Source organism: Natrix helvetica, assembly GCF_964273705.1.
Source record: "Natrix helvetica genome assembly, chromosome: W".
In the NCBI taxonomy this organism is placed as follows: domain Eukaryota; kingdom Metazoa; phylum Chordata; class Lepidosauria; order Squamata; family Natricidae; genus Natrix; species Natrix helvetica.
Window position 1 is genome coordinate 85,818,941 of NC_138555.1, and position 14,944 is coordinate 85,833,884.

Here is a 14,944-nt window from a genome sequence, read left to right on the forward strand (position 1 = left end):
AGCCCCCCTGCCCCCTCTGTAGTGGGAGGGCCTGGCATTCTTCTCCTTGTCTCAGGCCAGCGTAGAAGCAGAAAGGAGGCCAAGGGGGAATCTCCCCCCAAGAGCCAGAGGGCTAGGGAAGTCTCCTGGGAAGGAGGGACAGAAATGGCCCCGGGGCCCTTGGGGCCCTCTCAGCTGGGAGGTTTCTCAGCAGACATTTCACGGCCCAAGTAGGTAACCTCATCAGTGCTAGAAGGGAGTGGGGTTTGTGAGAAGAGGGGGGGAGAAGGAGGGGGGGAAAGGAAGATGCAGACAGGAGGGGGGAAGGGGAAGGAGAAGAGGAAGAAGGAGGAGGAGGAGAGGAAGAGGACAACCACCACCACCAGCACAGCAATGCCGTCCTTGGGGCTCCCTGAACTGGGTGATTTCCTTGCAGACGTTGCATGACCCAACTAGGGAACATCATCAGTGCACTTATCATGATGGCATCACCCAGCTGGGTCATGAAACGCCCACAAGCACCGAGGAGCCTCCCAGTTCCACCTGAGCTACAAATATTCCGTCAGAAAAGCCCCCGTTGTGAAAAGGGGGGGAGGGGGCAAGTGGGCAGCCCCGCCAGGCGCCAGGGGCTCAACGTCACCTCCTCCCGGGGGTTCTTCTTGTCGTTGTCCCCTTCCACCCGCACTCGGACCACGCCGGATTTGTCCACAATCTCCTGGATGACCTTCCCGTTCTTGCCGATCACCTTTCCTGCGGAGAGAGAGAAAAGAGCAAGCGGGGCCGATCAGGGAAGGGCCGAACGCAGAGGGGCCTGCCCCCCCCCCTCAGCAAAACGGGGGACTCGGGGGGGTGTTGTCTTGCCTCAGGGGGGGAGGGACAAGATAACACCCCCACCAGCCCCGAGGAGGCGCCTCCGTCACGTGGCCAGAAGGAATGCTGGGCTCGGAGGCTGGTGAGCTACTCCGCACAGCCCAGGGATCCCCCAACTTTGGCCACTTTTAAGACCGGTGGACTCCCAGAATCCCCCAGCATGGGGGCATGGGAGGGTCCAGAGAGCCTGATTAAGAAGGCCTAAGTGGCTGTCTGGTGCTGCCAATCAAGCCAAGGACCATGTTTCCCTGAAAATAAGACCGGGTCTTATATTAACTTTTGCTCCAGAAGATGGCAGCAGGGCTTATTTTCTGGTTACCGTATTTTTTGGAGTATAAGATGAACCTTTTCCCCCTAAAAAAGAGGGTGAAAATCTGGGTGTGTCTTATACACCGAATACGGCATTTGGGGCCTACCGAAACCCCCTTTGCAAAAATGGACGTGCAGAGGGTTTGGGAGGCTTGCAGTGGTCCTGGGAGGGCAAAAACAAGCAAAAAATGGGCATCTTTTGCTCGTTTGGGGGGGGAAGGGGCTCAGCCCCCAGGAGCCCTCTACAAGCCTCTCAAAGCTCTGCATACACACACACCCCATTTTGTGAAAAAAACAAGGTGCGCAGAGGATTTGGGAAGCCTGCAGAGTGCAAAAACCTTTTGTTTTTTAATTTACCTCTTCAAAATCCTGATGCGTCTTATAGTCGGAAAAATATGGTAGGCCTTATTTTTGGGGGAAATGCAGCACTGAAATGTCTTAACTGGGGCTTATTTGGGGGGCAGGGCAGTGATGGCAAACTTTTTCAGCACCGAGTGCCCAAACTGGAACGCCCGTGTGCCGGAGTGTTGGAGACCCAAAGACCAGCTGGTTGGTGCAGGTGCATGCACGGCCACCTGCTCTTTGGGTTTCTGGCACGCGCGCGCGTGCTGGACAGCTGGTCTTTGCGCTTGCCGGAGCGTCAGTCAGCTGGTCTTCGAGTGTCCAGGCTTCCGGCGTACGCGAACACCAGGTGGCTGGCGCCCATGCCCGCAGAGAGGGCTGTGTGGGCCACCTCTGCCCCGCGTGCCATAGGTTTGCCATCACAGGGGTAGGGCTGATATTATGAGGATCCTGAAAAAAACCGTGCTGTATTTTCCAGTTGGGTTTTATTTTGGGGGCAACGGGGGAAATATATTTGGGGGGGGATTCAGGGGAAAAGGGTGGCGAAGGGGCCTTGCGTTACTCACCGACCAGATTTCGGGGCACCTGGACCGAATCCTCCGAAAACTCCAGGAAGCTCCTGGCCTGCTTGCAGGCCTCGGGGGTCTAAGGGGAAAACAAGGAGATCACCGACTCACCCTTATGCCGCCAGGAGCCACAGAAGCTGGGCAACCTCAGGCTAGTGGCCCAGGGGCGGGTCAACGGAGGGAGCCTCGTCCCTCTGGGCAGCCCGGCTCTTTCCCCCCCTCCCACCAAGGAGCAGCCCATCCCCTCTGCCACTCTTCCTCCTTCTCTCTCTCTCTCTCTCTCTCTCGCTGTTGGATGGGCCAATGCTCAACTTACAATGGTTTGCTTAGTGGCCATTTGAAGTTACGACGGCACAAAAAAATAGGAGTTTTTCACACTTATGACCGTTGTAGAATGCCCAGGATCATGTGATCAGAATGACCGTTGACTTACCTGGAGGGTCCTTCTATGTGCGCTGGGAGGAGAATCCAAGCACAGGTTAACTTTGCCCATCAGCCTAGAGACTGGGGAGTTATGAAACGGTTGAGCACGCCTCCTCTGACCAGAAGTGTTCAGTTTTTTGTACGAAGGCTCAGCCGGACGAAGAGACGTAGATTTTGCTCTCGGGTCATAATATAATGGAAATAGTCCAGAAATGAAACCGTCCGATCCTCAAGTCAAACTCCGGAAATACAAGTCCCGAAGCTCCCTGGACCAGCCGAAGGGAGGGTGGGGTGGATTCTCCTTGCCGTTCAGGTAAGTCCACTGCCGTTCTCCTGTGCGCTGCGAGGAGAATCCAAGCATGGGACGTGCCAAAGCAATGAAGCTCAAGGGCGGGAGCCTGGCTGGCCAGGGGTCTGAGGTGCCAATAGAGCCCTCTGAAGGAGCCCCCCCCCCCCCAAATGAGGCCTCAGCCGAAGCAAAGACACCTAACTTATAAGGTCTGACAAAGGGCGACGGGGATGAGCAGGTAGCCGCCCTATAAATCTCCTCCACCGAGGCTTGAGTGGCCCAGGCTGCCCAGGTGGAATGAGGAGTGATGGAATGAGGAGTGATGCGCCTGGGTCCAGGTGTAGACTGGGTCTCGTAGGCAAGGGCAATGCATGCTCTCAGCCAACGTCTGATAGAGGACACCTTCTGGCCCATGACTGATGGCTGAAAGGAAACAAGGCTTCCGACCTTCTAAATGAAGCAGTTCCTTTCACATAACGGCGGAGTGCCCTGCGAACATCAAGTCGGTGCCACTGTTTCTCTCTCGGGTGTGAAGGTTGCAGACAGACGTCCGGGAGAATGATCTCCTGCACCCGGTGAAACCACGAGGTGACCTTGAATGTTGGGTCCAGGCGAAGGGCCACCCTGTTTGGGTGGAAAATACAGAGTTCCTCGCGGACAGACAGGGCTGCCATTTCCGATGCCCTCCGAGATGAAGTAATGGCTACGAGGAAAACAGTTGTAAGAGTCCACAATCTGAGACTAACTGTGCAGGGAGGCTCGAAGGGCTTCGAGGTGAGAGCTTGAAGTACCACTGTCAAGTCCCACATGGGATAGCGATGGATGACCGGGGGATTAGGGTTTGATGCCCCTTTGAGAAAGGACCGTACCCACGAATGTTGAGCCAGGCAGCGTCCATGACCGCCGACAATGACCGTCGACAGAGCTGCAACCTGGCGGCGTAGAGTAAGTCCTTTATCCATACCCGTCTGCAAAAACTCGAGTACTTGCGGCACTGAAGCCGAGACAGGGTTAACACTGGCTCTGCGCCCCCCCCTCCCCCAGAAGGCCCTCCAGGTGGCCTCGTAAATTCTCATCGTGGACAGACGCCGAGCTGCCTGGATCGTTTTTGACCTTGATAGAAAACTTTTGTTTCATCAAGAGAGATATCCCTCTCAAGTGCCACTCGGCTAATTGTAAAACTTGGGGGCTCGGATGACATAGCACCCTCTGTGAGAGGGATATGCGATTGTCTGGAATTCTCCAAGAGCAGGAGATGGACATATTCAGCAGGTTGGCGTACCAAGGACGCCGTGGCCACATCGGGGCGACTAGCAGGACCTCTGCCCGTTCCGCCCGTATCTTCCGAATGACATGCGGAATTACTGGGAGTGATGGGAACGCGTAGAGCAGGCCCGGGGGCCATGGGCTGCGTAGTGCATCGATGTCCTCCGCTCCCGGCACCTGGAATCTCGCAAAGAAGCGCAGGAGGTTAAGTGTTGTGGGGTTGCGCGAAGAGGTCTACGTCTGGGTGGAGGAATCTGCGGGATAGCTCCTGGAACAGAGCCGGGGATAGACGCCACTCGGACTGATCCACCGTTTCCCCGCTCAGCCAGTCTGCTTGGATGTTTGCGGTCCCCGAAATATGCTCCGCCCGTATTGATAGGCGATGTCTCTCCACCCAACGGTGGAGCCTTTCCGCTTCCAACACCAGTGACTTGGATCGTGTGCCTCCCTGGCAGTTGACATGCACCTTGGAGGCCACGTTGTCAGTGAGGACCAGCAAGTGACTGGCCCTGACCAAGTCCTGAGAGTCGAGAAGTGCCAACCGGATGGCGCTCAGCTCCAGCCAGTTGATGCTGTTTCTGAGCGCCTGTGGATTCCAACGTCCCTGGGCTACCTGGTTGAGAGAGTGCGCCCCCCCCCACCCGTACAGGCTCGCATCGGTCGTTACCACAATCTGGTCCGGCTCCTTGAAGAGAGACCCCTGGCTCAGATTGGAGGACTTCCACCAGTGGAGCGATGTGGACACCTTGGGTGAGATTCGCACCTTGATCTGAGAGTGGCTGGTGTGAGCTCTGTGGAATGGGAGAAGGAACCACTGGAGGGGGACGAGTATGGAAATGCGCCCATAGGACAAGATCTATGCACGACATCATTTTCCCCAGAAGCTGGGAAAGCACAGCTAGCGCTATTAGTCTCTGACTTCGAATGTGACTCACCAGCGACAGGATGCTGCTGCGTCGCTCAAAGCCACCTCGCATGTGACAGAGTCTATTAGAGTCCCGAGATGGAGAAGCCTCGTCGTTGGCTGAAGGTGGCTTTTCGGAAAATTCAGCCAAATCTGTGGCGCTGCAGGGTGTCGATAGACATTTGAAGATCTCGAACTGCCTGGGAGCCCGATGAGGAGAGAATCAAGACATCGTCGAGGTAACAATTTACTCTGACCGGTAGGGAGCGCAGATATGCGGCTATGGCTGCCAACGGTTTGGTAAAGGTTCGCGGGGCCGATGAGAGGCCGAATGGCAGGGCCTTGTATTGAAAATGGCGGCCCGCAAAGTGGAACCTCGGGAATTTCCCGTGTGCCGCGTGGATGGGCACATGTAGATAGGCTTCTTTTATGTCGACTGATGTCATCAGGTAGCCTTGCCTGAGGCAGGTCAGAAAGCTCTTGAGAGAGCTGCATCTTGAACCTTTGGTATTTGACGTACAGATTCAGCCTCTTCAAATCTAGAATGGCTCTCCATTCCCCCGAGGACTTAGGGACCAGGAACAAGATCGAGTAGAGCCTTTCCTGTCCCTGGGGCACTGGTTCTATGGCGTCGATGGATAACAGGTGTTGGATTTCACCTGACACCTGGGGACGGGGCACTGACTGCTGCTGATTCTGTTGTCTATTTCTGTCCAGGGCCCCGACCGGTCCTGAGCACAGTCCTGCCCGTGTATGTGTGTATGGCCTATTATGCTGCTGTGAACCCAGACTCTGTGGCCCGAAAGGGCTGCCTCCTGAAGTAAGGCTGGAGTCTCCTATCCGAACGCCTGTTGGTGGATGGGAGAACCTTGCGTTTATCTCTCGTTTCTATCAAGATGGGGTCCAAGGCGGTCCCAAACAAGGCGCCGCCCTTGAACTTGAACGGGGTCAAAGCTAGGCACCATTTAAATTTTATATCCGCCTGCCAAAGACGGAGCCATAGGAGGCGGTGGGAAGTGACATTGGGCGCTATAGGCCGAATGTTTGGGACGTTGCCCCCTTCACTGGAGTTCAGCATCTACACCCTGAGTTATGGCCACGGAAATCGTGTCTCTGAGCTCCGGAGGAATACTGATGGTAGGTGTTTCCTCGGGCCTCAACCCTGCTGCAGTGGGGGTAGAGGTGGCCGACAGTTCTGAGCGTCTAAGCGCGGGCGCCTGAACCTCCGACATGTCTGAGGCCTCAGACAATGACTGGGGTCCCAATCCTATGTCCCCAACAGGGAGGCCCTGTGGCAGGGGAATATCCGGGGACTAACCCTGAATTCCTGCCAGTCTGGGTGGGGAGGCCGGTGGAGAGGCCTGCAAGGTGAGGGCTGGTGGGGATCTGCTGGAAGTGGAAGGAGGCCTACTTCCCTTCTTGTTCTTATCTTTGCGCCCTGCAAAGCCGCAGATGAGGCGCCTGATCTGCTCCTGGCGGAGGTCCTGGCGACCGTCCTCCCAACCCCATCGCTGGCCCCGGACTGGATGGAAGGCGATGAGGGGGAGGCTTCTGCCCCTGAGTTGTTCCCAGTCACCAAGCGATCAGCCATCCTCAGAATACGAGCTCACTCGGAATAATCAGCCGAGCTGAGAAAACGAAGGTATGTTCAACCATCGGGCTTCGCAAGGGGGAGCACAGGTCAAAGAAACACGAGCCGCTGCTGCACCCAACGAATCCTCGTGCGCAATGGCGGTCAGCGTCAGGCTGCCTTTCGTACCGCCCTCGGGTGATCTGACATCACGCGGGATGGGCGCAAACAGATCGGCTGCCCTTTAGTCCTTTCGCAATGGCACAGATTTTTAAAAAGGGCTTCCAAAATTGCCGCCGTTGCGATTTTGACGAGGGCAACGGCCGTCTCAAACTCTTTTCCTCGTGGCGGCCGCAGCAGTAATCGCTGCTCTGTGAGCAGGACAGCGATTGCGCTACTTCCAGCGAATCGTGCCTGCCAGGAAAGCCGAACTCGCCCGAACAGTGCGGCTCAGCGGCAAAGCGAATTTAAAGCGGTAGGGACTGATCTCTCGCTTAATCAGCGGATCGCGCCCAGCGTGGCCGATGCGAGAGTGACGAACCAGCTCTTCATTGCGGCTATTGGTAGGGGATGAGGTCAACCGCTACCCGTTTTGGCCGAGTTAGTCTTCAGGGGCGCTGGAATTGCGCCGGGAAAACGAATGGGCCAGCAAGACAGTCCGTTGGAACGGAACTGCCTGCCCTCCAATTCAGTAGTCACCTGGAGTAGAGGAAGAAAACCTACAAGGGAAAATACTTTTACAGTTGAAAGAGTGAATTTCTCTATTATCCTAGAGAGAGAAATGATAGGCCTCTTCAGAACCCTTCCGGTCAGGGGTGGTCAACAGTCTCACAACTCCCTCTCTAGGCCAATGGACAAAGTTATCCCATGCTTGGATTCTCCAGGCAGCGCCCAGGAGAATTAAGATGATTAGCAATGGACTCACATTTGTGACGGTCGCAGCGTCCTGGGGGGTGTAACAAGACTCTTCCCCTTTTGCGTCCTTTTGACAAGCAACAGGGGGAGCCAGATTCACTTAACAACCGGGTGATTCACTTATGAACTGCAAGTGATTAACTTAACAAATCTGGCAAGCAAAGCTCACTGTACAGCAGAAATTTGGGGCTTAACGGTGGTCGTAAGTTGAGGACTCTCTGTATGATCATAGTTTTTTTTTTAAACTCTTTCAACGCCAAACTTGCGATGGGACTTCAGCTCCACATGTTGCTGCTTGGGTTTTAACGCTGCTCACCCAACTGACCCTGGCATTCGTGCCCCCCTGGGGCCCCCCAGCACAGACCTCCTGGCTCTGCAGTGGGCAGCAGGGAAAGTGTGCTGGGTGAGGGAGGGAGCCAGATCCCCCACAGGCACGCACATCACCCCCTCACCTCCCCGTAGATGCGGAAGGTGCATGTCTCTTCGTCCAGCTCGATGGCGGTGACCCCCGCCACTTTGCGGGCCTGCTGGATGTTGGCGCCGTGGGTGCCGATGGCCAGGCCCATCAGGTCCTCCCGCACCGTGAACTCCTCCTGGAAGGCCGAGGCCAGCTGCTTGCTCGTCTGTCAGAAAAGAGGGAGCCCGATGGGAAACGGGGGTGGTCCTTCCCAACGGCCTGCGCCCCGCTTCTCCCCTCCCGTCCTCCCCCCCCCAGCTGTGGGACCGGATACGAAACATTTGGGGCTCCTGTAACCAGATACAAGGTCTCCAAGTAAAATACTGGGGGGGGGGGGGAGGGTTGAGCCACTGCTTCCAGCGCCCCCCCCCCCGCAGGGGCCCATCTGCTTTCCCCCTCGCTCCCCACCCCTCTCTGACCTCCAAATGTTTGTTGGCCTCCTCGTTGCGCGACATCAGCATGAGCTTCGTCCGGATGCTACGCAGGTGCATGTCGCCCAGCAGAGACGCCCGCTTGACGGTGGACTCGTTCGTGGACTAAAGGGGGGGGGGGGAAGGGGAGAGAAGGAAAAGCAGGAAAGAACCTCCTTGTTCCTGGACTGGCAAACCAGTTTCCCAAGGAGGAAAAAAAAACTCTCCTCAACCCCGGAGACACCCAGACACACGAATCCCTGATCTGGTTAAAAAAAGCAGAAGCTCCACTGGAGAAATTCCCCTGGGATTTGGACTCTTCGGGACAGGTTGAAAAAGAGACCAACTGGATCACCAGCGTAAAAGATCATCCGCCGAGTTCAAGAGAAGTTTTGAATCCAGTTCAGTTTACGGAAAATATATTTATCTCAACTAGATGCTCCAAGGAGAGGAGGAGGAATATCCTGGCAATCGGAACAATTCACCCGTGGAACGGCTTGCCACCAGAAGTTGTGGTGGAGGTTTTTAAGAAGAGACTGGACAGCCAGTTGTCTGGAATGGCGTAGGGTCTCCTCCTTGAGCAGGGGGTTGGACTAGAGGACCTCCAAGGTCCCTTCCAACTCTGACCTTCTGTTAAAGACGGGTCAGAAGGAATGCAATGAGGCTATCGCTACAAACTGGGAGCCCTCCGGATCATCTCGCCATCCCATCATCCTTGGCCAGCGGGAACCTCAAAGTCAGTTTAGGGAGCCCCAACGTCCCCTCCCTCCACAATTTATCCCTTCCGAGCTTGAATTTCCTGATTCGTGGAAGGAATCGATAGGAACGGGTCCAGGCAATCAAGGAGAGAAGCAACCTAGAACTAAGAAGAAATTTCCTGACAGTGAGGACAATTGACCCATGGAACTGCTTGCCACCAGACGTTGTGGAAGCTCCAAGACTGGAGGTTTTCAAGAAGCGACTGGACAGTTTGAAATAAGGGTATAGGTTCCCCTGCTTCACCCGGGGGGAGAGGGGGGGGCTGGACTAGAAGATCTCCAAGGTCCCTTCCAACTTGGTTATTCTACTATTCTGATGCCGAAAGACTGCTGGAAGCTGTCCAGGGTGTTCTTGGTGCAGAACAGCAAATTCTTCATGAATTAGAATCAAAGAGATCTGACCAACGTCGTTCATGAATTTGGGAGCTGGTAAGGCCTTAGCGATGCCCGCTCTCAGCCAACGGGCCAACTGTCGATGGAGTTACCTTGGAGCCCATCGATGTAGGGGGGAAAGACACAAACAGGGCCTCCTCCGTCTTTCTAGGAGAGGAGGTCCTCCGGAGGTAAATTTGGATGGCCCTCCTCACCTCCAAGGGGCGCCATTCCTTCTCCAGGGCACAAGATGGCCCTGGGCAGAAGCCTGGCGGGTGAAGGAGGGAATCCATCCTGAGGACCAGCCTGTTCCTGATCAAATAGGCATTCGCCTTTCCTGACTGAAAGAGAGCGGCCAGCTCCGAAATGCGCCTGGCCGAGGTGATGGCCACTAGGAAGGTGATCTTAAAGATCAGGAGACACAAGCTGACAGTCCTTGGTGCCTTAGCAATCTTTTATTCTATTATTCTGATGCTGGGATCAAAGAGATCTGGGATCCTGACCAACATTCACAAATGTTAGGAAGTTTGAACGGAGTTATTTCTGAATTTAACAGTCTTTCTACACGTGGCCACCAGGGAGCAGTCAAGAGCAGCGTTTAGCCAACTACTAGGGGTAGTTCTTGACTTACAACCAATAGTTTACTGACCGTTCGGAGTTACGACGGCCCTGGACAAAGTGACTTATGATGGGTTTTTCACATTGATGACCATTCCAGCATCTCTGTGTTCGCAATTTGGGTGCTTGGCCTGTATTTACGACCGTCGCAGTGTCTGGGGAGTCCTGTGACTCCCTTCCCGACTGCTTTCTGAGCTGAGAAGCTGGATTCGCTTAAAGACCGCACATTTCGCTTAATGACGGTGGCAATTCGCTGAACAGCCATGGGGGGAGGGGGGGAGAGAAAAAGGTTGTAAAATTGGATGTGACTCACTGAACAACCGTTTTTGCTTTAGGAATGGAAATTTTGGGGGCCAACTATTGTCGTTAAGTCGAGGACTGCCTGTCCCGGACATTCCTCGGGGGAAGAATGTTGCACCAGGTCCTTCAGCTGGACTGTTCTTTGGACTGACAGTACCCCAGCACACCTGGTGGACACGGGGACAGACGGACGGACACGGATACACGGACACACCCCAGTGGCTTCTTACCAGGATGATGAGTTCGCTGCTGGTGGGACTCAGGAAGATGGAGTCTGCCCCCACCGCCTTCTTGAATTCCTTGTGCACGTTTTCATTGGAGCAGCTGGGGGGGAGGAAGAGGGGGAGACAATTTAGAAGCACCCAGCAACTCGGAAACAGACAAAAGGGTGGTCGTTTTTTTCAGGAGGCAACTGGGCTGTCTGGTTTTTTCCTTACGAAGACGTTTTGCTTCTCATCCCAGAGGTTTCTTCGGCTCTTCAGCTGCCATCCTTCTTCCCTTCCCCACCACAAGTTTCTGGGGTGAGAAGCAAAACTTCTTTGAAGAAAAAAACAAGAAAATCCAGTTGCCTCCTGAAAAAAAAGCCCCCTTTGGGACCCCCATGGCTTGGATGGCAGAGAATCTGTATAGACTTTTTAGTACACAATTTGGGATGGAGACCCTTGGAATGGGGTGGGAGTAGGAATGGATTTCCAGAGGGGAAAAAATGCAGGAACCGTTTGCACCACTCAGGTGACCCTGAGGACACACAGGTAAAACTTTCAAGAGGCCTCAACGACCCTCTAAAAGGATGTAAATGACCAGCTGTCTGCAAGGAGCACCAATCCTTCAAAATCTATCAAAAGTGAGAGAAAAGATCCAGAAGAAAAGAAATAATACATATAAAAAGAAGAAGGGGGAAAAAACGGGGGGGGGGGGAGAAACTAGGAACAGGGGTTAGTAAAATAAAATGAAATATGTTAATCACGGTAATGGGATGTAGCTGAGAATGAACTATACTATTATTAATTGTGCAAATTATTAGGTAAAACGTTAAGATCTACAGAAAATAGATGGAAATGAAATGATAAATTTGGGGTTTTTTCCAGAAGGATAAAAATGACATGCTTTATGTGTAGCTAGATAGATACATATAGATATAGGTAGGTAGGTAGATAGATAGATACGTACATCTAGATGGTAGGTAGATAGGTAGATAAAAATAGATAGATAGATGATAGATAGATAGATAGATAGATAGATAGATAGATAGATAGATAGATAGATAGATAGATAGATAGATAGATCTAAAATTGGAAAATATGGGAAGAAAATAATACGGCTAAAATGGGAAATGGAAATATAATATGAATTATGTATATGTGAAAATGTTAAAGCCCCTTTAACATTTTCACATATACATAATTCATATTATATTATATTTCCATTTCCCATTTTAGCTGTATTATTTTCTTCCCAGACAACAGTTTACATTTTTAAAAAAAATATATATCAAAAAATATAAAACTTTGTTTATAGAAAATATATAAATATATATAAATCCTTCCATTCCTCCCCCATCCAGTCAGAGCCGAAGAAGCTCCAACCTTGGAGTTTTAAGACTTGTGGACTTCAACTCCCAGAATTCCCCAGCTGGCTCTTCCCCCCACATACGCACACACACTTTGCTGAAGTCCAGGTCGTTGACTTACAGCCGTTTGTTTAGTGACCAAAGTTGCAACGGCACTGGAAAAAGTGACCTGTGACCGTTTTCCCCACCGTTGCGTCACCCGCTGTGGCCATGCGATTCCAAATTCAGACGCTTGGCAACTGGTTCATACTTACGACGGTCGGCGTGTCCCGGGGTCACGTGATTCCCATTGGCAACTTACTGACAAGCAACGTCAGCGGGGAAAAGTCACGATCCACTTAACAACCGTGCCTCGCTTCCCAACGGCAGGGATTCCCTTAACGGTGGCAAGAAAAGTCACACAAGGGTGGCAAAGCTTACCTTCGCAAACGCCTCCCTTAACAACAGAGATTTGGGCCTCAAATTGTGGTCGTAAGTTGAGGGCTGCCTGCATTACGGCTGCCGCCTTCCCACCATCTATTCAGAAAGTTATATTTGAAAAAAAGATGACCAAGGTAGTTTAACCCAAGTGTCTCCAATTTTGGCCACTTTATGACGTCTGGACTTCAACTCCCAGAATCCCTCAGCCAGCGCATGTGCATGTGCGCTGGCTGAGGGATTCTGGGAGCTGAAGTCCAGGCGTCGTAAAGTGGCCAAAATTGGAGAGCCCTGGGGCCTAGCACGTGTCTCTTCTTGTCCTATCCACGCTGAGTGCTGCTTCGAACCCCTGCTGGCTGGGGGATTCTGGGAGTTGAAGTCCACACGTCTTCCAACTGGCAGAGATTGGCCACCCCTGTTCCAAAGCCCAACTTGGGAAGGAGAGGGGATGGCCACCAGCCAAAGCCCCTGGAGCCCATCCCACTCTTCCCCACTCTCCAAAGAGTCAAGAGCTGGGGGGGGGGGGATCGTTTTGTAAGTCCCAGGAGTGCCCCACGTTTTGAGTCAAGGGCTCCAAAGCGTGACAAAAACCAGGTGTGGCCAACGGAGGGCGATGCCCGCCTCCATGGACACTCACGCCTCCTTGAGGTCCTCCGGGACAGCAATGGTGCACTTGAAGAAGCTGCCCTTGGTGGCCACTTTGCTGGGGTTGACGGGCCGCAATCGCTCCAAGGTGACGATTTCGTTGTAGATGGCATCACAGGCCGCGTATTCTATGACGTAAAACTGCAAGAGAGGGCGCGGTCGGACAGGAGGCAGAGGAGGGTGGGGTGGGGGTAAGGGGCTGCGGGGGGTAAGAAAACTCCCCAAGGGAGACAAACAGTGCAAAATCTGTCCAAATATTGCAACTGGAAGGGGGGAAAGTGAGGAAGAGAGAGAGAGAGGGAGGGAAGGAGAAAGGGAAAGAAGGATGGAAGGAAGGTGGGAGGGGGAAGGATAGGGAAGGAGGGAGGGAGAAAAGGAAGGGAGAATGGAGAGGAGGGAGGGAAGGAAGGATGGAAAGAAGGATGAAAGGAGGGAGAGTAAAAGGGAAAGAAGAGAGAGAGAGAGAGAAGGAATGGGGGGAGGAAGGAAGGGAAAGGAAGGAAGGTGGGAGGAGAAAGGAAGAAGGAGGGACGGAGGGAAGGGGGAAAGAAGGAGGGAAGGAAAAAGGGAAAGAAGGAGAGAGAGAGAGAGAGAGAGAAAGGGGGGTGGGGGGCTTCTGTCTCGAGACTTACATCCCCTTTCATCATCCGGACTCTGGCCAGCCACCAGCCGCAGGGTTCGTGCTCGTTGGCGCGGGAATAAACCTGAAAACACAAAAGGGTTGAGCCCAGCCAGCCCCTTCCCTCCAGCCCTGCCCTGCTCTATCCCACCCACCCACCCCCCACAATAACCGGGACTCACCTCCACCTCGTCCCCTTCTGAGATGTCTTTGCTGTAATCGGTGGGTGGGGGCAGCCGCACGTCCCCAAAGGGGATCTGCCGTTCCGGTTGCCAACTAGAAAAAGGCAAGGCGACATCAGCCAGGACAAGGAGAGAAGAAGCTCCAGGCTTCTTCAGGGGATTCCGGACAGGCATTTGTATGGAATGGTGTAAGGAGGGGTCTCCTGCTTGAGGAGGGGGGGGGGGGCTGGACTAGAAGACCTCCCAGGTCCCTTCCAGCCCTGGGATGCTAGTATAATCAGTGGAACCACCCGGCTCCATCGATGGAGGTTTTGAAGAAGGGACTGGAACAGCCATTTGTCCTCCTGCCTGAGCAGGGGGTTGGACTAGAAGACCTCCCGGGTCCCCACCAGCCCTATTCCTTGGTGGTCTAGCTCTCTGCAGAAGCCCCCTACAAGTGGGGCCAAATCCCATCCCCTCTCTGTGAGCGTGGGGCCGAAAAACAAGCCCTCCAGCACAGGGTGGCAGAATCTATCATGGACCTTTGGCCGACTTCCCAGCTGCCACCAACAAAGTAAAAAAATTCTATTTTGCAACTTGGGTTTGTAATCTAGAAGACCTCCAAGGTCCCTTCCAACTCTACTATTGTATTGTATCTTCCTGTCAAGATTTCAGATTTTATCTTCTGGGTTTTGTATTTTACTCCGGTGTTCCTTGGTACCTGAAATACAATGTGAACGTGTACTATATTTCCCCCTTCTTTTTTCTTTTCTTTTCAAATAGTTTTTATTAAACATCTTTACCTTTAAAAACAGAAAGAAAAACACAACAGCCACCAAAGAAAGACAAAACAAGGCAAACGTAACAATATAAAAGCAGTTATTCAGCCTTCTGTATCGCCTTTCATCTTTAGCCTTTGTAGTTCTCCATTCTATCGATTGCCTTCCTATCGGTCTTAACTTTTCTAATAATGTAATAAAAGTCGTACTAACACTTGTAATAACATTGATTGTTCATATCGCCCTTATATTTACATTGCAGTCAATACTTAAAAGTTTGATGGTAATTAGTGTCTACCATGTTTCCCCAAAAATGAAACAGGGTCTTATTTTCTTTTGACTCCCCCCCCAAAAAATAAGCGCTTGGCCTTATTTTCGGGGAGGTCTTATTTTAGCGCATATGCT

At 52.9% G+C, this 14,944-nt stretch overlaps 1 protein-coding gene across 1 annotated transcript in view; it reads right to left on the minus strand.

Annotated features, from left to right (window-relative positions):
* Positions 1-14,944, minus strand: part of FXR2 (FMR1 autosomal homolog 2) — a 28,864-nt gene that overhangs the window by 3,425 nt on the left and 10,495 nt on the right. The window contains exons 3-10 of the mRNA XM_081968946.1: positions 13,782-13,875; positions 13,613-13,684; positions 12,973-13,121; positions 10,579-10,672; positions 8,310-8,426; positions 7,886-8,056; positions 2,067-2,145; positions 620-729 (exon numbers count right to left, since the gene is read on the minus strand). Coding sequence (XP_081825072.1) covers positions 620-729; positions 2,067-2,145; positions 7,886-8,056; positions 8,310-8,426; positions 10,579-10,672; positions 12,973-13,121; positions 13,613-13,684; positions 13,782-13,875 — 886 coding nt within the window. The remainder of the gene's footprint in view (positions 1-619; positions 730-2,066; positions 2,146-7,885; positions 8,057-8,309; positions 8,427-10,578; positions 10,673-12,972; positions 13,122-13,612; positions 13,685-13,781; positions 13,876-14,944) is intronic.